The 26,344-nt window shown below is 44.6% G+C and overlaps 1 protein-coding gene and 1 long non-coding RNA gene across 3 annotated transcripts in view; both read right to left on the bottom strand.

Moving 5' to 3' along the window:
- Positions 1-8,071, bottom strand: LOC311632422. The gene is made up of 3 exons (XR_014796790.1): positions 2,721-8,071; positions 1,926-2,241; positions 1-1,881 (listed from the first exon to the last, which is right to left on the bottom strand). It is a non-coding gene; the product is annotated as an uncharacterized lncRNA (long non-coding RNA).
- The window catches only part of WBP1L (WW domain binding protein 1 like), a 53,796-nt gene that overhangs the window by 5,045 nt on the left and 22,407 nt on the right, over positions 1-26,344 (bottom strand). For both annotated transcript variants that reach the window (XM_084903881.1, XM_084903882.1), the window contains exon 2: positions 10,320-10,422. In XM_084903881.1, coding sequence (XP_084760007.1) covers positions 10,320-10,422 — 103 coding nt within the window. The remainder of the gene's footprint in view (positions 1-10,319; positions 10,423-26,344) is intronic.

Genomic DNA, 26,344 nt, shown 5'->3' with positions numbered 1-26,344 from the left:
AAGACAGAGAGGCAGGGACAAAGTGAACACCAGCCGGAGGGCAGCCCTCAGAACAGGGAGGCTCCCAGCGGTGCCCACCTGGTCAACGCTGGCACTGTCAGGCCTCACTCAGCGAATTCACATTGAGAACCTGCATTCCATTTTCATAAATGTTTGTGCCGAAGTGAAAGACATGTGGGACGGAAGAGGGCAGGATTGTAAGAATGACAGTAAAGGAGGCCACTCAGTCTGGGGGGCCTCCAGGGACCTCGGGGGAAGGGCAGAGTGCCAAGGCAACTCTCCAGCCACTGGTCCTCCCGTATTTTTGGTTTGATGGGTATTATTTATGCTCCCCTTTTAGGACAGTGTACTCTTCCTCTGTTAGGAGACCTCTGAGAGCCCAGCCAGTGTGAATCAGTGGTTGAGCATCAACCCATGAACCAGGAGGTCACGGTTCAATTCCCTGTCAGGGCACATGCCTGGGTTTTGATCCCCAGTGTGGGGTGTACGGAAAGCAGCCGATCAATGATTCTCTCTCACCATTGATGTTTCTGTCTCTCTCTCATCCTCTCTGAAATCAATAAAAACATATTTTAAAAAAAGAGATCTCTGAGAACATGCTCTAGCTTCTCTTAGTGTCTATCTTCTCCCATGAGGAAAGCTCCAGGCTTTGCTGCTGATATCAGACTACTCACCAAAAGCAAAGAGCCTCCCAAAATCGCCACAGCTCAGCTGATTATTAACTACAAAGGGGCCTCGGAGGGGCTGCCTGATAAAGCAATTCTTAGGGTCTTCCTAGTATCATCAAAAGGACCTGGGGCTTTTCTTTACCACGAACCCTCCACAATGTAAGAATCCCTAAAGTTAGAAGTGGAAAATTCTAATTGCCTCAGGCCCATCTCTTCCCCAGGGAGTGCAAATGACTTCCTCAGCTCTTGATATAATCCGGTACAATTCCATCTCCTATCACACAATCCACTCCCACCTCCCTTTGGCCTGCAGCTGCATTCGACTCAGGGCCCTGAGCAGCCTCCCCTCCGTCCACCCTGTCCCAGAGAGGGGCAGAGGAACAGGGGAGAAGGCCCACAGCCCTCTTTTCTCCGGGTGCATTATTTCTTCTCATTTCCCACTGGTTTTTAGTTACTCCTCTCCAATTTTCAAATGTATACAAAAAAAGCTTCCTAAATTTTTTTTTTTAATTAATGAGCAATTTTGTTTTAAAATATATATATATATATATACACATGGGGAAACTGGAATGAAAAAACACAAAAAAAGTGACCTATCTTTAAGTAGTGAGATTATGACAAATTTTAATTCTCCCCCTCCCAATTATTTTCTTCTTTCAAATTATAAAAATCAAAACAAAGTAAATGAAAACTTAATATATCTGTGATTAATTTTATTTTTGCAGGTTTTTATTTTTAAAATTAATATATTTTTGGATGGACTTTCAAATTACTCTGGGAATATATTCATATAATGAAATGACAGGTGTCATTAAAAAGTATTCATAGAGCCAAAACCGGTTTGGCTCAGTGGGTAGAGCATCGGCCTGTGGACTGAAAGGTCCCGGGTTCGATTCCGGTTAAGGGCATGTACCTTGGTTGTGGGCACATCTCCAGTGGGGGGTGTGCAAGAGGCAGCTGGTCGATGTTTCTCTCTCATTGACGTTTCTAACTCTCTATCCCTCTCAATTCCTCTCTGTGTAAAATCAATAAAATATATATTTTTTAAAAAATTTTCATAGATACTGTTTTTTTTTAAAGATGTTTCTAATCCTAATATATAAAGAGCCAGGGTCCGTAACATCCAAAACAACCAAACACATGACTGAACACCAGGCTGCGTGTGCAGCAGGCTGGGGTGGGTGGGGACTGGCAAGTGGGCTTAACTGCTGACCTCTCGGTCCCTCCTGGGTCATGGGCACCACGGTGATCCAGCACTGACTGCCACCGCCAAGGTGGCTGCGATGCGATTGGTCGGAGGGCACCTGCCATCGCTCCATGATTGTGCCGCTGAGGGAGGCCCAGGCCACCAGCCGGGGTGCTCTGTGACTGCCCCAAAGAGGGAGGCTAGGCTACCCAGCTGGCGGCAGTGGACAGGGCCTCCCTCTGAGGGGTGATCAATCATAGGGCTGAAGGACCGCCCCCCTGCCCCAGTGCATGAATTTCGTGCATTGGGCCTCTAGTATTAAATTAAAAAGCAGATTACAAAACAGTATAAAATATGATCCCAATTTTTGCTTTAAAAAAAGTCTACCTAGCCGGGACCGGTTTGGCTCAATGGATAGAGTGTCGGCTTGGGGACTGAAAGGTCCCGGGTTCGATTCCGGTCAAGGGCATGTACCTTGGTTGCGGGCATATCCCCAGTAGGGGGTGTGCAAGAGGCAGCTGATCGATGACTCTCTCTCATCGATGTTTCTGACTCTCTACCTCTCTCCCTTCCTCTCTGTACAAAATCAATAAAATATATTAAAAAAAAATAATGTTTAAAAAAAGTCTACCTAGCCGAGACCAGTTTGGCTCAGTGGTAGAGCGTCAGTCTGCGGACTGAAAGGTGCCAGGTTCGATTCTGGTCAGGGGCACGTACGTTGGTTGCAGGCACATCCCTATTAGGGGGTGTGCAGGAGGCAGCTGGTCAGTGTTTCTCTCTCATCGACGTTTCTAGCTCTCTATCCTCTCCCTTCCTCTCTGTAAAAAATCAATAAAATATTAAAAAAAAAAAAAAAAAAAGTCTACCTAAACATCTAGGAATGATCAGGAAGTTAATCCCAAGGTTATTCCTGGATATCAGGGCATATTTCTGGTTAACAGCTCCTTCATTTTTTTGCTTATCTACATTTCCTAATTTTTCTAAGGTGAATGTACTTCTTAGAAATTAAAAAATGGATCTGGCCCTAGTCGATTTGGCTTAGTGGATGGATATAAAGCATCAGCCTGCGGAGTGAAGGGTCTCAGGCTTAATTCCAGTCAAGGGCACATGCCTGGGTAGGGGGCCATACAGGAGAAAGCCAATCAATGACCCTCATTATTTACGTGTCCATCTATCTCCCCCTCTGATATCAATAAAAACATATTTTAAAAAATTTTATCTGAGGAACAATTTGTAGGTAAACTGTTATTAAATGAGAATAGATTATATTATTGTTCATTTATTGCCTATTCTGAATAACTTCAGATTTTTTTCCATTACAAATGCTACATCTAGTTTTTATCATCTGCTTTATAATTATAAATCTGTTTAGAATCTGTTAAGTATTTCCACATGTACTTCTTGCCAGAATGAGCTAACATCATGTTTTTTTAGGCTTACTCTCCCTACAGACAGACCTATAAATGAATAGAATCCTGATTTTTTTTTTTTTTCTGTTTGTACCAAAACACACTATTCTAAAAGATCCCACTGACATTTAGGGTGTGGCCTCTGGCAACAGCTCTTTCCGTTCCCCAGTTGTGTCCCCACTGAATCTCCCCACAGAGCCAGCCTTACAGGGTGAGATGGCAAGGCAGCACAGCCGCCAGGCTCTGGCAAGCTGTGGCACCTACCTGCTTGTGGTACATGTTCAATGGGACTTTCTGCACGGCCCTGGCAAGACAACAGGCGGAGGGCAGTGGGCGGAGGAATTTTCCCCATTTTCCCAATAGCCGACAGAAAAACCTCATTCCCAACCAGAGAACATAAACTTAATTTGAACTCAGAAGTCTTCTTTCCCTTCCCAGATTCACTACTGACATCTGCTTATTCAACTTACATTTCTCTCCTGTTGCTTGGATGACTGAAGACTAGACAGACACTGTTAGCGGAGCCCCGAGGATGTGTTGAGGCGAGAAAGGAGCTCTGAAAGAGAACTGGCTACCTGCTGCCATCCTATAACATCGCCTCCAGGTCGATCTAGTTAACTCCAGCCTCTTAGGAGGGACTGCATTGGAGAAAAGCTCCACAAATAAGCACAGTGCGTTCTGCTGAAAAGCCTGACTACCAATGTATTTAAAAGTCACAAAGATTCTGGGCTGAACTCTCTATATTATCTACATTTCTCTTATTTTTCAGCATAACCTTCATATTTCTGTGTTACTTGATAATTTATAAAATACATTCTTCCATTAGATCAGGGGTGGGGAACCTTTTTCCTGCCAAGGGCCATTTGGGTATTTATTACATCATTCATGGACCATACAAAATTATCAACTTAAAAATTAGCCTGCTGTATTTGGTCATTTAATTAACTCACCGCTAATGCCTTGGCAGGGCCAAACCAAATGGTTTCATGGGCCTTACATGGCCCTGGGGCTGGACATTCCCTTCCCCTGCATTAGTGAATCAACACTTAACTCTATTATTTTTTACTTCTAGAGTCATTTTTTGTAGTTCCTTACCAAAAGGTAAAACAACTTTTAACATTCATGCCACAATATTCATGATCTAAGGCAGTAGTTCTCAGCTTTTAAACATGCTTAAACACACACACACACACATACACACACACACACACACACACACACACACACACACACAAAACAAAAAACATTGCTTTTAATAGGAAAAATCTCCTGCATTAGTTTTCACACTGGCCAGATATTTCTGGTTTCCCCTGCTCTTGGGACGTGGGTAGTTTGAACTTCTTGGTCCCTTTTTGATTGAATGAGGCACTGGGACTGGCTTTAACTAATGAATTGGTATTAGAAATGACACATCTTTTAGAGGCCAGGATACTTCTTGCTGACATGGGACTCTCCATGAGTTTTCCTTCTGCCATGGCAATCGGCAACATTCAAGAAAGTGACTTTAGGGTCTGTCTGGTCCTAGAGGATGATGAAGTGAGCACAAAGCTCCCAACCCATCTGTGACACACACATACTATAGTGTGAGAAGTAAACCTGTTGTTTTAACCTGCTAGGAGTTTGAACATGTTTGTTACTGCAGCATAACCTAGACTGACTAATGCAATGAATTTATAGGCTTTTCAGGTGAGAGAGAGTATTTAGCCAGTTAACTGCCACACATCCATCACAGAAACCATCCCCACTGTGTCTATAGACATTTATGGCATACAAAGGGTTAAAGGGTCCAGCAGATCCTCCTCTCCCCCACCCCATTGATTTTTAGAGAGTGAAAAGGAGACAGAGAGACACACAGAGAGAAAAACATCAATGTGAGACAGATACATCGACTGGTTGCCTCCTGCATGTACCATGAGCTAAGGATTGAGCCTGCAACTAAAGTATGTGCCTGACCGGAATCAAACCTGAGCCCCTTCAGTTTGCAGGCCGATACTCTATCCACTGAGCCAAACAAGCTAGGGCAGATTAGTCAGATTCATAAGCAGATCCTTGATCCAGAAAAAGGCTGCGATCCACTGAACTATAAATATAAAAGAAAAAGAGGGCCTTTTTTTTAAAAAAAAAAAAGGGAAAAATTAAGCAGGTCAAGGGGACTGGGGAAAGAAAAGGACAACTGGATTACTGTGTGAATCAAAACTATGGGAAAACTAAAGTGGGGAGCAAAATGAGTCTAGTGGTACGTGTGATGACATAGTATTATTATAGTAAAGGTCCAGAAAGACCTCGAATGAGCTGATCCCACTTAATGGAAGGTGGAAGGCATCCATTTAATGGAAGGTGGAAGGCATTCTTGTCTGACCCTCACAAAACGGATCCTCCTGGAAGCCATTCCAGTCAAAGCAGTGTCCTATCAACTTTCAAGGGGGAATATCCAGACTAATCTTTAATGGAGTTGTGCCAACTTTTGATCTCTTTGCTAGATTTCACAAACAAGGAAGAGCTTAAGAAAGGAAAACTTAATGAAAGTGACACAGTAAAAGACACATACCTACCCAGTGATTAAATCCCTCAATGAAACTTTGAAACCTGTGACCTCATGGTAGGGGGCATATGTCATGCTAAGCAAAATGGAAACATGCTTTTAAAAACAATCAGAGTCCAATGTTCGCACAGAGTCACGTGCCCCAGAGTTCACAATAAACTTGAGAAAACACCACTCCCCAAATGGCAGGAAATTCTTCCTTAGAAGCCACAGCATACTGGAAATTAGCTCTCCTCTTACGGGATGGTACGTGACCCCCTGCGCTCCTTACACCTCTCAGCAGGAGCTCCTGCCACTACCACTGGGAAAAGGCCTGAATTTGGGAAATGACTTCAGCGAACTTGCAACTTGATCTCAAAGACTGGACAAGTTTCCTATAAGCATGACTGCAAACAGAAAAGAGGCAGACAACCGGGGTACAAATCCCAGCGCAAAAGCCATTTCCTAGCTTTGAGGCCGATCATTTTTTTACTTCCCTCGTCTGTAACATGGGGAGAATGATGCTCTCTACCTACTTGGTCACTGTGAGGAAAATTAGCTAATATATGCAGAGTATTCAGAACCATGGCATACAACTTAAGTTCCCCAGTTTATTATTACTCCTGTTGTTGTTACAGGCAAGGTTTTAAATTTCTCTTTTAATCCATAATCTGCTTGTAGGTTCTATTCTTGTCTAAATCCATTGGAAAACCAACCCATTTACACTGATCAACCTGCCCTTGTTCTGAAGCCTGGAGAGCTAGGGAACTGGGGTCCAGTCAGTGCCTCGAAGAAGGCCCCAGCTCCCCGCTCTCCGCCTGGCTCAGCAGGGCAAGTGCCCTAGGCCTTCTTTAAGGGCAGTCAGCAATAAGTATCTTAAGAGAAACTAAAAATTAAGAAAAAGGCTAAAATGTGAAAAGATGGGCAGCATTAACTGAATTTGCTAATAATCTGTTTGATGTCATCTCAGGAAAATTCCCCTGTGCCTCATTAAAGCCCCAACCAGGGAAAATTGATGCCTGCTTGAAGTTCCCCAAAATTATATTAGGAGCAAAAATTCCTAACTCTGACCTCTCCCTAGAAAGTGGAGCCGGGTGAATGGAAAGAGCCCGGAGATGAAAACTGGGAGGTCCAGGTTCAGGCTCTTTGGCCTTGAGTATGTTCCTGGCCTTCCCGGGTCTCATTTTGTTGTTGTTGCTGTTGTTGGTTTGGTTTGGTTTTGTTGCATCTTTAGGTGGAAAGTAAATATGCACATTCGAGACCCTCCAGGACCTGGGCCCATCACCCTCCACCCTGGCACTTGGCATTGGGACGGCTGTGGAGTGAGGAGCACTGACCTAATGACTCAGCTGCATACCCCTGGTCCAGAGACACAGGGCGAAGGTGAAAGGAGACGATGTGCATGAGGAGCCAGCTTAGTGCCTGGCACTAGGAGAATTCTATGCACATTAGCACCCACGTTATCGCCGTTTCTTCCCAGTGGAGCCGCAGGGGAAAGATTAGCAATGTGATCCATACTCTGTTCTTTCTCACTGGGCCTTGGCCCATGGTGTTCCTCTGCCTGGAAAATCATTCTAACCTTGACCATGTGTTTAAATCTACCCACCTTTTAAGCCCAACTTCAAATGCTGCTTCTTCCACCCAGCCTGCCTGACTCCTATCCAGCCAAAGCAAACTCTCCTTTGGACATTCACAGCAGTTCTGGCAAATACACTCCCCCCTCTGCTGTGTGTACTGCAGGGCATTCTTGAAGGCAAGGATTCTATCTGCCCACATTTTCCAACCCAGAAGAGGCCAGAGCATTCTGGAGGAACTTGTTAGAATTGCAAATTCTCAGGTCGGGCTCAGACCTATTGAATCAAAATGTCTGGGAGTGGGGCCCAGAAAACTGTGCTTTAATGAGTCCTCCAGGAAATTCAGATGCTTGCCAAAGTTCAAGAACCACTGAAATAGGGTTTGCTGAACGAATACATGATTGAATGATGAGTTAAAGTGCAAGTGTGTGTGTCTACGCACGCACATATGTGTGTGTGACAGTCCTCAGCACACAGGAAAATTCAGCTCAACAGAGATAAAAGGGTTGGTGCAAATGGCATTTTCCCCCTGGAAGCCTTCTGCCAAGGATTTCCTGGCTGATATTTTCTTCCTTCCAAAGTAAAGAGACAAAAAGAATAACCCAAAGCCCATTACTTTCACATTGTAGGCAAAGTTTAGAGGCAATTAGAGGGAGGAGGTTTCAAGGCCACAGAAAGGACAGTTTTGATGAGAACTGACACGGCACATTCCACACACATCAGAGGAAGGTCAAGACCCTAATAAGGAGGAAAACCAAACGATTCTCAGGGGGGTGGGGCACTCTCTGGGCATCTCCTGACCAAGAAGCCATTCTGAGCACAGGTGAGAGGAAAGTTCTGCTTTTACAGTCTCCATCCCTGAAGAACTTAGAAAGCATGAAGCAACTGGAATAATGGTTTTCTCCTCGTCCAGATTGTGGTTTCTATCTGGCCTCCCCTTTCCCAGCTGACCATAACTGGAGAGAGAACTGGCCACTCATGCAGCTCTTCCTCTGGCTTTTTCAAGCCTCCCTGTCATCTGGGTCTCCCTGTCCCGCCACCCCGCCACCCCGCCACCCTGCCCTGGCTTCGGTGACCCGATTCTGGTGGCTACGGAGCCTGCTTTGCCAGCAGTTCAGGAGGCTCTGTCAGTCTGAGATGGGGCCATCAACTCCAGCCCTTTCCGCAACTGACGGGCCTGGGCCAGGCCCCAGAAAAACAAACTGTCAGCTTAGTGGCTTTCTGGCAGCCTGGCTTCGACTTTTGTTTTAACAAGGGGTGGGAGGGAGAATTTGAACCCTGTGGTTATCTGCATTTTAAAACATTTAAACAGAGTCTGTCCACCTGCTTGGCACTTTGTGTTCTCCAGTAAGTCCTTCAGCCCCACCCCTTCTAAAATAGCGACAATAATTCTGAACCTCCTTGGTGGCTGCTTATATATGTGGGAGGACTGGGGGGGGGGGTGGGGGGGGGTGGGAGGAAAGAAATATCCTGAGATCTATCTTCTCCTTGAGGGAGGAGTCTACACTTGACCCGCACCTGAGATTCCTCAGAAAGGTTCTTAGTCTCAAAGGGGAGGGACCAGGGTGAAAAGAGGTCCTGTTTTGTAAAAACCACTCCCACTGGCTACAAGATCCTTTTGCTTTTAGAGGGAGTCTTCCTGGCCAAGAGTGTGATTTCCTCTCCATTCCAGATCATAGCCCTTCTAGCTGCTTTCTGACATATCACTGACGTGGGGGGAATAAGGAACTCGGAAAGAAGAGAGGGAACAGGGACAGGGGTGCTGGTGGCAATAAGGGAATGGTTTGACAAACAAGTCCAAAGTTCATTTCCAAGTGGAGGGAGCGAGGGGTGCTTAGAATTATCTGGAGAAACAGCCTATCATTTCCTCTCTCAGCAGACAGTTGTGAGAACCACTGCAGTGATGGCCACCTGCCCTAAGGGCTCTCCCACCCTCCCAGTCTTCCTCGAGCATCTGATAGTGTCTTGTCTGAGTACCCCGAAGATCAGAGTACAAAGTGAGTTAGTGAACAGTATCCCCACCCTTGGGCAACTCTGGAAGGTACAAGTGGTCCTGGCCTCAACCAAACCAGTGGCAAGACAAGGACTGTCTGTCTCCACAGGGCAATGAGCTGACGGTAACAGGTTGGGGGCATTGGAAAAGCCTCCAGACACTTCAGCTTGAGAGCACGGGGCTCCCTCTCTCCAGGAGGGCTCTGAGGCAGGAGCTACAGAAAGATTATCCATTTGAGAGGGATCTCAGGAACAGAAGCAGCTCCTTGATGCTCCATGGGGAGTTCCAGAATCTTGTAGTTTTGTTTTTTAATTGATTTCAGAGAGAGGAAGGGAGAAGGAGATAGAAACATCAATGATGAGAGAGAATCCTCCTGACATGACCCCTACTGAGGATCAAACCCGTAAACAGGCATGTGCCCTAACGGGGAACCAAAATGTGACCTCCTGGTTCATAGGTCGACGCTCAACCAGTGAGCCACACTGGCCAGAAACCTTGTGGTTCTTATTTAAAAAATAAATTAAAAAATGGATTTACAGCCATTCCCAGAGCCCAGCGTGGCATTCACAGCAGCTTAGCTGCTGAAACCTCTCTTCACAAAGAGGGCAAGCCTAGGAGTCTGGGATGCCCATGGAAAGGCCCAAGGTTATCACTGCTCGGCACACACTGAAATGAGCGTCAGAGAGAACCCAGGCAGGATTTCTGCAGCAGACCTGGCAACCACAGCCCCTGAAGAAGGCCCAGACCATATTCTTCCGTCTCTAGCCCCCAATGTCCAAAGAACATCAGAGCCCTCCTCCATTACGGAGGAGGAATCACTTACGGAACCAGGAAACTGATTCTACTTGCCAACGCTGCTCCCAAGAGAATGAGAAAAAGGCTGACCAGTCCCCAGTTTTCCAATGACAATGAGCAGAGGCAGTAACCGGCACCCCGGGGTTCCAAGAAAGCTCCAGGCAAGAACTTACACCAGAGTTCATAGTAGTAGTTGCAGCACTGAGACTGTCCACAGCAGTGTCCTGTGTCACAGATGTAGCTCTGATTGTTGGTACCCACACAGGTTTCCTTATCCTAAAAAATAAATAAATAAATAAATAAATAAGCAAGCAAATAAAATTTAGCATATTAAATTACTTCTCATCCCCCCTCTTTCTGGTCATCGGCTCACTCTCCACCAAAATGAATTGTATTAATATTTATTCCGTTAAGAAAAAAATATTAGAGAGAACAGCAAATTTAAGGGGGGAGGGGAAATGGTTTATTAAAGGGAGAAGAGGCCCTGGGCCAGGAAGCTCAGTTGGTTGGAGCATCGCCTCAATGTGCTAAGGTTGTGGGTTTGATCCCCAGTCAGGGGATGTATAAGTGTCCACCAATGAATGCTTAAATAAGTGGAATGGCACATCAATGTTTCTCTCCTTCCTCTCCCCCCTCCCCCCCCCCCGAATCAATTATTTTTTTAAGGTCCACATTAAAAAAAAAAAAAAAAAAAAAAAGGGAAGAGGATTCAGCACACACAGCTGACTGGTAAAGAGCAGAATTCTTCTCAGACAGGAAAGGGTTATGTCATTTTCTTTATATCCAAGCAGAAACACTGTATATTCCAGTGTTATTTAAACTCAGCTGGTAGCAAGGTGATGATTCTCCTGTAATTAGCAGTGGTTTTAAATAAAACCAGCTTTTCTGTGAAAGTTCCTGGAATAATTAATACAGTATGGATTCTAAGATTAGGATTAGCATCTAGTCAGGCATTCCATCCTCCCTTCAAAACACAAGATCTCCAAGGTTAATTACACTGTGATTCAAACAAAGGCTAAAAAACCAGCTACTAAATTCTTCACTCTTCAGAGGTGGCCTGCTCAAGTGACCTAGTCCAAATTCAATTTGCTAGATCATTTTTAGCATATTGAATGATCTCTTAGTAATCTTGACTGGATACAGGATTCATATTGTCCCTTCTCAGGGACAGCTACAGAAAAGGTACTGCTGGGTAACCATCTAGCCATTTTTTGCCTAATTCTATTCACAGCACTGGGGAATGGAAACGGAGGTGAAAAAGATTTTTTACACTTCACACTTTAAATATGAAATACCCCACCAGCCAACCTGAACTTCAGCCCAAAATATTCTCTGGACCACAACGTATATGATGAGACCTGTAAATCAATCACTTGCTCTATCTGGCTTTCAACATTTCTTTATTCTAAAGAAGTGACACGTGTATTTACTGAACACTGTTTTGTGCTAAGCACTGAGCTGGGTAAGAGGACTATGCAAAGATACATAAAGAAGACATTGTTCCTATCCTCAGAAAGCTCAGAGTTAAGAAGGAAAAAAACCCTACTCAGCAAAGAAACTCAAACCCCAGTATTGTATTTGCTGCTACTCAGGCTGACCCTGCCCACAGCACACATCCGGGAAGAGGCCTGCCAGTGGAAACCTAAGTCACATGGTCGGTTCATGCTCTCTGCACCTGGCTTTCCTAGTCTATCTACTTGGCCAAGGGTATAAACAAAGCATGCCAGTGACTCTCTACAGGGATAGGGGCCAGAAAGCAACAATACAGGTACCTGAAGCCATAAGAAGGGCTAAAAACCAGATCCCTGGCTCAGTGCAGGTTTCCACCACACATCCTCAGGTGTTTCCTGGTCTTTAAAGAATCATACACCCCCGTGTAAAGGGGTTTAGGAAGAAGAAACATGGGAAAGGCATTTGTAAACTCTGACAATGAGGGTTTCACAATATTGTAAACAATTCTTCTGTCTTTGCCTTCCTGTGTATACCATATACAGAATACAATCACCTGTGAGGCCTGGAGCACCTGGAGAAAGCAGATCTGTGCTCACTTTTGCTAGAACATACGCTCTCTGACTTCAGAGTAAGACGCTGCTTTCATAAAGATATCAAAAAGTTTCTCCCAGCCTGGCCGGCATGGCTCAGTGTTGGAGAGTCGACCTATGATCCAGGTCACAGTTTGATTCCCAGTCAGAGTACATGCCTGGGTTGCAGGCTTGATCCCCAGTGGGGATGGTGCAGGAGGCAGCCAATTAATGATTCTCTCTCATCACTGATGTTTCTATCTGTCTTTCCTTCTCCCTTTCTCTTATTCTAAAAAACAAACAAACAAACAAACAAACACCCCAAACCCAAGTCTAACAAGCCTGGAAATACCGTTCTTCTGACACTGGCTCACAAAAGCACAGTTTAAAAACATCCACATAGCCGAAACCGGTTTGGCTCAGTGGATAGAGCATCGGTCTGCAGACTGAAAGGTCCCAGGTTCGATTCTGGTCAAGGGCATGTACAGTGGTTGCGGGCACATCCCTGGTGGGGGTGGTGCAGGAGGCAGCTGGTCGACGTTTTCTCTCTCATCAATGTTTCTAACTCTCTATCCCTCTCCCTTCCTTTCTGTAAAAAATCAATAAAATATATTAAATAATAATAAAAAAAACACACAAACAACAACAAAAAAAAGTCCACATAGAGGCTGTGCTGTCTATACCCTGACACATTAAAGAATCCAGTGATATTTCTGCCTCGGGAAAATGTACCAGATGAGGTCCAGGCTCTGAACACAGTAGCCAACTGGTCCTAAGTGAGGTGTGGAATGGAACATGTCTGAAATCTAGACAAGTGGCATCCTCATGACCGACTGGTGTCAGCTTTTCTCCCGGCTCTTCCCTCCCGAGGCAGGAAGCCTGATATAAACAGGAGCCCAGGCTTTTTGCCAGGGACAGCATCCTTCCATACAGAGTTCTCCCAACACTAACTATATATCTCATCTGTCCTTCCTCTGCCCCCAGACAGAGTGCCCACGCTGCCTGGGAAGGTTTGATTATGGGAACTGTCATTTTCTGCTGCAGGAGAAGGAAAGACGGTGGGCAGTTAAGGAATGGGAATATATAAGTGAGCTCATGGACCTTTAGCAAAGAAAAAAAGAAAGATTGGGGTAGTGAGACGTGTCAAGGTGAACTCCTCCAGAGACTTGCTGGTGTGAGAAAAAATATCCAGGTGCCTTGCATTTGCTCCCAGCTCTGCCACAATAGAGGAACAGAACTTTGGTTAAGTTCCTCAGTGGTCCTAAGACTTATTAAGATGCTTTCTAATGTCCCCTTCAACCCTAAGTAAGGCTTTATTATCCTACACACCACCCATCCCTCTGACATAACAGCCTTGAGTCAACTCAAGAGCTCCTGTAATCTGTCTCCTCTCATTCACAGTGACAGCAAAGAACAGTGACGTGTGCAAATGCCGCCTGGTGCTTCCCACCCTCTCCTGTAAAGAATGGCTTAACAGTGGGTTACCCAGTGGACTCTCCCAGACCTCACATGGCTCAAGATCTGTCAGGCAGAAGTGATTAAGAGTTAGTCAGGCCTGGGTTCAAAACCCAGTTTATTAACTTATTAAGCCCACCATGCTTATTAACTGTGTGAGCGTGGGTAAGTTACTTAACTTCTCTGAGCTTTTAATATCAATATTATTTTGTGAACCATGATTGTCAGCATGAAAGATCATCCAAACAGCACTTTGAATTCACTTAGAACTCTTTCAGAATAGGAAAGTTCACTGGCTAGTCCAGAGACACAAAGAATAAGAAAAGGAGCTGGAGAACATGTAATGGAAACTTCAAATATGGAAAATTCTCAGCACCCTTTATGATCATCCTTTGCTTTTCTCCCAAGCATCTGTAAGCACTTTAACACACATACGTTGGTCAAGCCAGCTCTTGAGGAGTGACCAGTAATTGTCCCTCCCACCCCTTTCTGCAGAGGGGAACCAGAGAATGAGCTGCACTCGCCCTATGGACAGGAGCTCTTGTCTCCTTATCCTCCTCCCCCACTCCCAGTATAAGCACAGTGCCCAGGCCGGGCCTGGCAGGGCCACGCACCTGCCGCCCCAGCGGAGCTGAGGGGATTGGGCGCCACCATCTTTGAGGGCATGGCAGTCAATTAGCATATTCTCTCCCTATTGGCTGTGGGTTGACATATTTGTGAGGGTGTGGTGGTCAATTAGCATATTCCCTCTTTATTATATAGGAGAGCCTCTTTGGTTGAAGTTGTACTTTTTCAGTTGCTTTTACTACTTCAGTTGCTTAAATAAATCTAATAAAAGCCCCAAATAAAATAAAATCAACATTGTGCCTTTGTGGAAAAGATAAGGATCCTGTTCTGTACGGCTCTTTGACTTTGAGAGCAGGATCTTTCCTTTTCTACTTGGCAGCGAGGAGAGGCGACACGGGACTCCTCCTTTCTTTGCTCAAAGGGTCACACTTTCACATACTGGCTTTCTGTGTTCCACACTGGTGTTGCATCCCAGTGTGAACACTGGGTCTACCTTCCTTTCTTCAACGTTTACTGGGTAACCTGCCTCAGCACTGAGCTGGAGGTGGGCAACACAATAGAAAAATGGCTAAACAATGTCATGATCCCTGTCCTTGCGAAGCTTGCAGTCTCAGGAAAATAATAATAGCAATAATAATAATGTAACCACATAAAAAGGTCCAGAACAGCTTCTGGGAGGAAGGTAAAGCGGAACTGAGATCGTCAGGATGGCTGGAAAGTTAGTAACCAGGGAAGAGGGACAGAAGGAACGTTACAGGCTGAGGAAAGGAAACAAGCAAAGCACTTTAGCTAGGCATGGTCGAGGAAGCAGTTAGGAAAGTTAGGTAAGCGGGAACCAGACCTCGCAAGGAGGTGACAAGATCAGACTGCATTTTATTAATTTGTTTGTTTTCAGAGCATTTTAAAGATACCTCCTTCCTTTATGCAGTTTTCATCTGCATAAAACACGAAGGCCAAAAAATGCTAGAAAGGTAAAACTTCACATAAATGAACTTTGTGCAAATAACTTGTGCTTTTAGGCTGAGGTCTTTTACCTCAGGGAGGACTGTGGCAATGACCACTGGGATCCTCGTGTTTACAGGTAGGTGCCTTCAAGCCCTGGTACCACAGTGACCGACTCCAAGACACGGGGCACCTCTGGTCACTCAACAAAAAGCACAGGCACAGAGAAGAAGCAAGAATGACCAACACCGAACTGGAAAGAACATTTATTACAATGGAAAAGGATGAACAGCGTGCCTTTTGCACATATGCAAAAAATTATCTCATCTCTTTGGTGGCAGCATAAACTGTGGGACTAACAACATTTTCCTTAAGAGTTTCCAGGTCTTATAGTTGCTATTCTTAGCTGAGCCACTGTAAAGGTCAATTTAATCAGCACAAGAACTTTCAAAGTGCCAGCATAAAAAGAGACACTGGGCAGTAATAGTTGCCCAGGGATGTTTTTAATTTGCCAATTTATGGGGCTGGAAAAATCTGCTAGCAACTGGCAACAGCATCTTCATGTTCTTAAGAAAGCACTGAAGTTTTTAAAGTTTCAAAGTAAAAAAAATAGGAAAACTCATGCTTCACAGGATGTTCAGGCACAGGACACTAACTATTTTGGCTGCTAAAGATGAATGAATTTGGAGCACAACTTCGGGCTTTCTTTACAGGGAAAATAAACAGTTTCTAATGGAAATGCCCAATTCCACAAATCAAATATGTATTGAAACCCTTTCCCCAGGTGCCAGGCACTGTGCTGGATGCTACACCTACAGCAATGAGCTAGCGATTCTCAGGGAAGAGATCCTGCTTCTGGCACTACTGCTGGGTAGGTAACTTAAAAAATCTCCTGTCAGAACCCCTAGAAATGCTGGCTACATAACAATATACTTTTAATTACACAGCTGAGCTTTCAAGAAAGCAAGGAGGATCCCTAGGAGCCAAAAATGCGGGAAACTACACTGGTAAATGAGGTCAAGCCTTCCCAGCTGCCCTGGAAAGTGGCTGTTTACTGCTCTTGGGCCTACCTGAAACAGGGACTTGGAAGGAAGCACCAGCATAAAGTGAGAATCCTCCAAGAGAGAGAGGGCAGACTAGCGCATTGGTACATTTGGGGGGACACACTGTACTTTACAATAAGAAAGTTAAGTTCACTTTTCCCTAATACTTTTTTTTTTAAATATATTTTATTGGTTTTTTACAGAGAGGAGGAGAGAGGGATAGAGAGCGAGAAACGTCGATGAGAGAGAAACATCAACCAGCTGCCTCTTGCACACCCCCTACCGGGGATGTGCCCGCAACCAATGTACATGCCCTTGACAGGAATCGAACCTGGGACCTTACAGTCCGCAGACCAATGCTCTACCACTGAGCCAAACCGGTTTCAACCCCTAATACTTCTGAAGAGATGGGAAAATGAGTGCAATTGTCCAAAGGCACATATTTTGAAGTTACAGAAGAACTGGGAGTAAAGGAAGGTAAGCTCTGACAGAGGGATGATTGATTCCGCAAGGAGTCCTGGCCTATCCCTTAGTCTAACCTCCCACAGTCTGAGGGTAGGGGTTGTTATATACTACTTTTATCCCAGTAACAGTGTGCTCTGTATATGACAATGACACCTTTTAGCTTTATTAGCTAAAGGAGCTAAGACAAAGGAAGGGCAGGCCAGTGCTAAGAAGTTAGCCAAGACTCTGCTTTGTATGGACTGGTATATTAGGAAATAACTTTTATGATGTTCGATTAAGTTCAGTAATTTTCCAAAAAAAACAAATAGCATGGGGCAGGTTTCCCTAACCAAACCAGTAAATCTTATCTGACAAGATTCAGCCTCATCCCTCAAATTGGATAGTGTGCCCTGAAGACTGCTGGACACCAGCTTGCTGGGCTCAGGAACACCCAGTCTCCCACCCTCTAGCTGTAAAGTGCCGTTCAGGGTAAAGCTGAAGACTGGAGCTACTGGCAAGACTTGAGAACATCCTAGAATCAATGGGAGCAACTGCTGCCTCCAGACTTGGCTAAAGTGTGTGCTGCTGAAAGGTGGTCCCAAAAGCCCCTGATGCAGCAGGGACAGGGGTGCATTTACTTCAACCTGTGAGGGCCTCCTGGAATAAATATATCGCTCTTCTCTTAAAGAATGGCACTCCAAGAATCTGAGGAAGGACAAAACAGTGAATCCTGAGGGGAAGAGGGGGTATGCAGGAGAGAGATCAATGATTCTCTCTCATCATTGATGTTTCTATCCCTTTCCCTCTCTTAATAAATAAATAAATAAATAAATAAATAAATAAATAAAACATACTTCCCTGATTATGCTCACATATATTCAAGTTTGAGAAGCACTGCCCTAGATTTATAATAAACGTAAAATACACACAGTTCTTGCCCCCTAAAAGTGCACTAGTCTAATATTCTTTTTCTAGAATCTCAAACACATCCCAACATAGTTTCCCCCAAGAATAGCCATTTTTGAATCAAGACATTAAATTATTTATAACCTCTCTACCTCAATCCATACAAATATACATATAGTATACCACAAGCATGATTTTTTAAAGCAATATGTCAGCTGGGTGCATTCCTATCAACTCCAGCACTGCTGCTGCCAAAGCTGCACTGAAACTGGATCCTCATTAAATAGCCCCCAAACAGAGCAGCCAGCAAATAAATTAAAATCCATTTCCTGTGTTGCTCTTAGGAACCTGAATAACAAACTCAGATAAAGCCACTTGACCCTGGTAGGAAAATCTCAGAGCAAAGACTGGAAGTTGCAACATATCCCATGGTTTTATTAAAGGCTACTTGTCAGTGCAAGCAGGCCTGCAGGGTCTGGCGGGCTGCAGCAGTACTGGACATTGGATTAACGTGTCACTCTTCCCCCCACCCCTCCTGATATTTAGAAGGAAAAGCAGTCCTACCTCATGGTACCCCCTGACCATCCCTCATCACTGGTCTCTCTTTTTTAAGAGATACACCTCTTTTCTTTTTAAAAATTGTTTTTAATTGATTTTAGAGAGAGGAAGGGAGAGGTGGAGAAAATGGGGGAGAAACATCGATATGAGAGAGAAACATTGATTGGTTGCCTCCCCGACCAGGGATCAAACCCACAACTGAGTATGTGCCCTGATCAGGAATCAAACCGGTGAGTGACCTTTTGGTACATGGGATGAGCTCAACCAACTCAGCCACACCAGCCAGGGCTCATCATTGGTTTCCTCACAGATAAATACGAGAAATGTGGCATTTCAGCAAGAGCTGGTGCAGACAGCCGAGAAACAAAATAGCAGGCAGCATGTGACAGAGCAGGTGGGCAATTCAGCAGCAGACTGCATGTGTCCACAGTTGGTCCTATGAGGGTAGTCCTTTCCTTCCCATGTTGTATCACTGACTCTCCTGTTAAAAGTGGGGACTTGCAAACTGGTGGACCTCAGGACACAATGGGCCTCCTACTAATCAATTCTATATCCACATGGTACTTGTTTCCCGATGTTTTAAAAAATTAAAGTATCTGTATAACATTTTAAAATGAGAACAATTGATACAGAAATTCTGATTTCCAGATGCTCTTGAAAATCCAGGACCCATATATTAGGGCCTTAAGCCAAATTAGGCTGAGTCACAGATGTTCATGAGTTCTGGCTCCACCACAGCCTCCCCCACAATCCCTACGGTCTAAATATCTCATCTACTTGACTCAAGCACGTCACTGTCTGGCCCCTGTAGGCATCTGATTAGCTTCTCTTGCTTTCATGTTCAGTAATAGATTTGAGATTAAGACATGCTGTAGAGGCCCAAATATAAACAGCAGACATCTCTATGCTGAAGCTCAAGAAACACCTTACACAGGCATGTGAAACGGGTACCCGGACAAAGAGGGCCTCCCTTTCTTGCATACGGGAAATGCCTCTGCAGAATCAGGAAAATCAGTTTTCCTGATTCTGCAGAGGTATTTCCCGTATGCAAGAAAGGGGGGCCCTCTTAACATTCACATCTTAACATTCAAGAGATGCGACAGAGAGCCAAGTTCTGCTCAGTGTCTGTGTTAATTAAGCATTTGGCTGGGCATTTTTATATATGTCGTATATTCCCCTTTATAGGAAATGAGGGAACTAGTTTAGAGTGGTCACACAGCTAGAACAAGTTTTCTCAACCTAAAGCCCAAATTTTAGTGGAAAGAATTTTATGTTTAGGGCTTAACCTAAACTTTCCTACTATATGGTGACAGGCACAAAAACAACCGGTAAGATGTGAACTTGGCCTTTGAGGAACTTCGTACTAAGTTCTGTTAAGTTAAGTTAAAAGAAAACACACAACAACAAAAACCATGGACAGACAATAGTGCTGGGAAGGCCTGGAGAGAAGGGGGTCAATGGGAGGGAAAAGGAGACATCTGTAATATTTTCAACAATAAAGATTAAAACAAAAAAAATTTTTTTTTTTTTAAAGTTTATCTCTGGCCAGGCAGCTCAGCCAGTTACAGTGTCTTTCCAATATGCCAAGGTTGTGGGTTCGATCACCAGTCAGGGAACACACAAGAAGCAACCAATAAATGCAAAAATAAGTGAAACAACAAATTGATGTTTCTCTCTCTCTCTCTCTCAAATCAATAAAAAAAATTATTTAATGTTTACCCATATTTTATGGATAAGGAACTAACACTTAGCATAAGACTGCAGATGACAGAACTGGTATCCTTAAATCCCTGGTCTTCTGGCTTGTGGTTCAATATTATTTCTATGACTGGTTTTTAGCTCATCAAAGTCTTTGTTATATCTTGAACATGGCTCTTGATCAAATAAATTACTTCTCTGAAAGGGATCTGAAATACTGAAGGTACAAGTTAATTTGTTGCTAATGTGCTTTAAAAGAGATACACCAATTTCATTTACAGTGAAGAGCACACATGGGTACAGTCCTCATTTTAAGCAAAATTCTAAATTTAACCCCCCCCCCCCTTTTTTTTTTTTTTTGCCAGCAGCTCTATCCTGCCGCGGCAGACTTTTTTTGGGAGCTAAAGAATAATGGGACTTGTCTGTGTGCCTGTTGGTCTAGAGACAAGTACCAGAGATCTAGTGCCAATAAAAAGTTCAACACTGTTCACGGAAACGGTTTACTTCTACCTCGGCAAAGGGCCACATTAAAAACGGTCTCCCTACAAACAGATACAATTTTTTTTTTTAAATCTTCAGAATCCAGAGGCTTCTTCTCCAAAAGATGCTGAATAACTCTAAAGAACTTTCTGAACTCTAAGACCTCATACTTAAAGAGTAAAAGGTGATTTAGAAAAAGGATGTCAATCTCTCACGTGCACCTACCCAAGACACAGCAATAGGCACCTGGCTTGAATTACAGCCTGCCATTAAAATAACCATAGCCTGCCTAACTGGTCTTTAAGCTGTATGAAGTTATTTAGGCACTACTGGGATCCTACCCTGCAGGGGGTTGCTTATCCAGATTATTCAGATTAAGTGATGAAATGTCAGTTCCAGAGGGCTGGATCTTATTTTTATTTTTTTGTTTAAATATATTTGTACCTCACTGGAGGATATTTTTTCCATTGATTTTTTTAATTTTATTTAAATATATTTTATTGATTTTTTACAGAGAGGAAGGTAGAGGGATAGAGAGAAACATTGATGAGAGACATCGATCAGTTGCCTCCTGCACACTCCCCACTGGGGATGTGCCCACAACCAAGGTACATGCCCTTGACTGGAATCGAACCTGGAACCTTTCAGTCCACAGGCCAATGCTCTATCCACTGAGCCAAACCGGTTTAGGCTCCATTGATTTTTTTTTTTAAAGAGAGAATGGAAGGGAGAGGGAGAGAGAGAAACATCGATTGGTTGCCTCCCACATGCACCCCAACCAGAGCCAGGAAGCCTGCAACTGAGGTATGTGCCCTTGACTAGAATTGAACCCAGGACCCTTCAGTCAGCAGGCAGACGCTCTCACCACTGAGCAACAGGATAGGGCCAGAGGGCTGGATCGTACTTTCCCACCCAGACTTTCTGGCACCATTGACATTTGGGCCCAGATCATTCTTTGCTGTGAGAACTGTCCTATGCTTTCCAGGATGTTTATTTGCAGTGTCCTTGGCTTTTACTTGATAGAAGAAGGTAGCAACACCCCACCCTCCTTGTAACAACCAACAGTGTCCAAACGTTGCCAGATGTCCCCTGGAGAGGGGGGGGGAAACTTCCCCTAGTTTCAGAACCACTGTTCCAGACAAAGTTTACCCCACCATTTCGTGCAGATCTTGTTCCATCCAGTCTTGTTGCCTGGTGGCCTCAGGGGCTCCCCAACCACTGTAAGTTCCCTGAGCACAGGACTCATGTCAGTCTCTCAAATGCACCTACCCTAGCAAAACCTCCGGAAAGTACTGATCCTGGTGACTCAGTCAAGGAACTCCTGATTCTGCCCCGCACTCCCTGTGCCTCTTAGCTATGCGGTACGGGAAGGGATCCTCCAACTCTTAGGCGGTGGTGATGTGATTTCACATCACCGCTGAGGGACCTCCCCAGGGTTTTCTGGTCATGACAGGTTTACAGCAACCCAGCAAAATCTATGCCTGGCCCAGATTTATTCTGGAACCTCACCCAGAGACAGGGGAGTGATTGCACATTCTATTTTTGCTGGCAGCCTGCCCCAGCCTATCCTGGGCCTCCTCACCACACTCCAGAGCCACACCCAGAGTGGGAGGTCACAGGTATTCACATCACAGCTTGGTGGGTAACTAGGGATTTCCAAACCTTGATGGAAACCGCACCACACGATAAGGTGGGCGGTATATAAAACTATGAATGAGACCGTGTGTCACAGGTTAGTGGAAGCTCCTGAGAGGAGGGTGCTAAACAAGAGAACCAAACGATAATAAATACTCTGGCCTCCTGGATGCAGTGCCCAAGGGAACCAGTGTCTTCATGCAACACAGTCCCACCCAGCAAACCCTCAGCCACTTTCAGGAAAAGAAGGCACTGTGTCCTATTCCAGCCATTCTCAAAGCATGTCTCCCACCCTCCTATTATAAAATGCACACAGCTTCCCACCACTGCCCCTCCGCTCCCTTTTAGTTAAAAGAACAAGATAATTCAAGCCAGTCACCTCAGACTGAATCACCATTTCCAACAACTGGCAACAGAGGCCTCGTGTGAGGTCCAGGGTTCGAGCCCAGTTGAGCTCTGCCCAAGGAAGCAATGGCTACAGAGGGGCACAGAAATGGCAAAAACAGGTCAACCTGCTGGGTTATTTCAACTATAGATTAGCACAGTCAAGAAGGGCTTGCTGGGGAGAGGGGGAAGGGAGGAGATAGAGTTAAGAAACTAGTATTTGGTTGGTAGGGAATCGAACAGAGATATTTTACAGCCCAGTTTTTTAAGTAGCCTAAAATTACTGTTTTTCTGGACTAAAATTCACCTCTTCAAGGGAAAGGGGAGGGAAGGGGTGGATCAAACTCCTGGGATGTCACTGGAGAAAGTAAATGTTTTCTTTGGCTCCATCCTGGGTAAAAGTTTCAAAATCAGCAGACAGTCTCCTTTTCCACTAACGTATCGTCCAGTCCACTGGTTTCACTTTGCTTTGATAACAGGAATGTGATGAGAACAGGCCAGATTCCTTTTAAAAAGTATCTTCTTATAATAAAGATGGTTGGGGTTCAAAAATCCACCTGAAGCCCTGGCCAGTTTGTCCAGTGGTTAGTGTCAACTTATGGTTCGATTCCCAGTTAAGGGTATATATATACCTTGGTTGCAGGCTCAATCCTCAGCCCTGGTTAGGGCTTCTGCGGCAGTGGATGTGTCTATCACATTGGTGTTTCTGTCTCTCTCTCTCTCTCTCTCTCTCTCTCTCTCTCTCTCTAAAAATCAGTGGAAAAATATCGTCAGGTGAGGATTAAAAAAAAAAATTCACCTGAAAAGGCTTAGATGACAGCCACCCTTTCTCACCTTTTGGGGACAATAGTGAACTGAGGTGTTCTGTGATGCCGTCATTAGACTTTTACAAGTCAGTTCCAAGAAGAGTTTTGGCTCCAACCTTAGGTAGCACAAACAAGTGTCACCTGGCGTGTGCTGTACCATATACAGCCAGTTACCTTCCGAGCAGGATCTTGCTCAATTTGTCCTGAACCTGGTAGAGAGAGGCTAAGCACACAAAGAGGGGAATGGTGACTGGAAGTCAATACTTAGTCCTCTGCTGAGCCCAGGACATGCACAGAGGTCTTGGTGCTGGTACCACACCAGGGCAATACGTAAGAGCAGGACCGCACTGAGAAGGCCTGGCCCAGGTACACCATTCGCTGTGAGGTCCTGAAGAGAGAACTGCTTGAGTTTCAGTTTCCTCACAGCAGAAAGGAGATAAGACTGCCTACATCCTGTCTTGATGAAATAATAAAAGTAACATGTGAGCCCGGCTGGCGTGGCGCAGTGGTTGTGCATCAATCTATGAAGTAAGAGGTCATGCTTCGATTTCTGTTCAGGGCCCATGCCTGGCTTATGGGCTCGATCCTCAGTGGGGGGCATGCAAGAGGCAGCCAATCAATGATTCTCTCTCATCACTGATGTTTCTATCTCTTCATCTCCCTTCCTCTCTGAAATCAATAAAAATATATATTTTTAAAGTATCATGTAAATGTCGGATAATATCCAGTAGTTTGTGAGTAAATTAGACGTTGGCACATTCCCTCTTCCTAGTCAGAGCTCCCACCTTGCAGCTTTAGGCTGGCTATCACCAAAGGGTTTTCAGTGTGTCCTTGTAAGACCCTAAGATCTCTGACCATGCAAGGGAGCAAGTGGGGTTCAACATCTGGATGACCTGACAATCCAGCAAGCATCCGGCCAAGCAAGGACCTGTAAGTACCGGCTCCCCCTTTCAAGACTGCAAAGAGCCCCTTGGGCCAGGTGTTGGTTCCTCTTAGATGTCCCTATCCATGACAAATTCTTTGTTGTTGTTGTTAATATATTTTATTGATTTTTTACAGAGAGGAAAGGAGAGGGATAGAGAGCTAGAAACATCGATGAGAGAGAACCATCGACGAGCTGCCTCCTGCACACACCCCACCAGGGATGTGCCCGCAACCAATGTACATGCCCTTGACCGGAGTCGAACCTGGGACCTTTCAGTCCGCAGACTGACGCTCTACCACTGAGCCAAACCGGTTTTGGCTCCATGACAAATTCTAACATGGAAAGAGCATACTGCCTGAGAGAGCCCCAGACCTACCCCAGCTTTATTGGAGACTACTCATTTCTAGTATCAGAGGCCAACTTACTTTATTGGTGAGGACAAGTTGGGGTGCAGTGAGCCCCTCCCACAACATTCTGAGGTACAAGATATAAATTATTGTCTTGATGGATCTAGCCTGCATCCCATCGACTAGAACTTATCTTCAACTGGCCCTACAGTGAGTGCCACTGAGACTACTGGACCGTGGAAAGGGCCACCAGTAGAAAGCTACTTCTTCACTCCTCTTCACTCACAGAGCACTCTGCTCCTCTCCCATGTTACTCAGCTTCACCTGCCGAATGTTCCAGTTCCCTGCGCACTTGTTCTATTTCCCCTACTTGACTGTAAACCTTGAGGGCAGGGACAGAGTTTATACGTATTTGTATGCACAATGTGTTTTGAACAAAATAGGTGCACAACACTTTTCAGATACAGACTATTGGTCATAAGAATCCTTCAGCATTATAAAATCAATGCCTTCTGAGTCAAACAGGAAATAAAATTCATGTAAATCAGCAGACGAAGAACATTCTATTGAAATCTTGTTCTCTGAAAATCAGTAATCCATCTGTTAGCTATACATGATAGATTTTCCCTTAACCAGAAAACTCTGATCTTGCCAGATAATACAAAAATAAACTAAAATAGCATGCTTAAAAATGTGTATTTTATCTAAAATTTACATCGCACTATTAAAAAAAAAGTTCAGTAGCCGAAACCAGTTTGGCTCAATGGATAGAGCGTTGGCCTGCGGACTGAAGGGTCCCGGGTTTGATTCCCGTCAAGGGCATGTACCTTGGTTGCGGGCACATCCCCAATGGGGGGTATGCAGGAGGCAGCTGATCGATGACTCTCCCTCATTGATGTTTCTAACTCTCTGTCCCTCTCCCTTCCTCTCTGTAAAAAAATCAATAAAATATATATTTTTTTAAAAAGTTCAGCAGATAACTCTCTTCTGAACTTTAGCTCCTCTAAGCACAAAAACTATGCTTTAGTCAACCCTGTATTAGTTCTTCCACGCAAAGAACAGTAAAGACAGCTCAATGGAAGGAAGGTACAGGCCTACCTGCCCTTTATAGACACTGAATTCATGCCACACTCACTTTGCCTGAAGTGCCTAATGTTTCCTCCTTCTCTGTGACATACAGGACACCAATACTGGTGAGCCAAGTTCTTGAACAAAGACCCACAGATGACGGTTTCCCTTCTTATCCACAGGAGAAAACAAAAACAACAGTCCCAACCTGATCCGTCTAGAAGGCTCTTTCTCCAGCTCATATGTCTGGTAAACTCCTCCTCATCCTTCAAGATTCAGGTCAGATATTGCCTCTAAGCCACTTCCCTTCCCCACCCCCCACCCAGATTTAGATGCTTTCCCGCCCTCAGCTATCACCCCTGGGGATTCCTCAGGTGTGGTCTCAGCACATTGTACTGTAACTATTTCCAGGCTACTGAAGGTGGAATGGGGAGGCATCTTTCAAGGTGTGACCAGAAATTTCCAGGATCAGAACCACCTGAAGAACTTCACAGAAATGCATATCCCCACACCCACATCTACTGAATCTGCACTTTAATAGCCTGATTCACAGGTGATTTTTATGCATTTTAAGAACTGCATTAGAGTGTGAGCTTCCAGAAAGTAAGGACTGTGCTTATTTTGTCTTAGCATCCTTTGTGCCTTAACCCCATTCATTAAGTGTCCAAAATCTCCATGCAGCGGCATTATTCGGTAGATGATGCAAATGTTCACACAGAGAAGAGCAATGTCTTTCTTATATGGTCCCTGGGATAAAACCCTCAGAAAATATGCCCCAACTGGAATTAATCCTACTCTCCTCTCACAGACATTAGGCATAGCAGTCTAGGTGAGAAAATCTTCAAGCTTTAAAAAAAAAAAAAAAGTCATCTACCATTTTCCTAATGAGCTGGAGAATTTGGGGCAAGTACTCAGCATG

This window comes from Pipistrellus hanaki (assembly GCF_964339955.1).
Source record: "Pipistrellus hanaki genome assembly, chromosome: 14".
NCBI lineage: Eukaryota > Metazoa > Chordata > Mammalia > Chiroptera > Vespertilionidae > Pipistrellus > Pipistrellus hanaki.
Note: the sequence above shows the minus strand (reverse complement) of the source record. Positions and strands in the feature narration are given on the sequence as shown.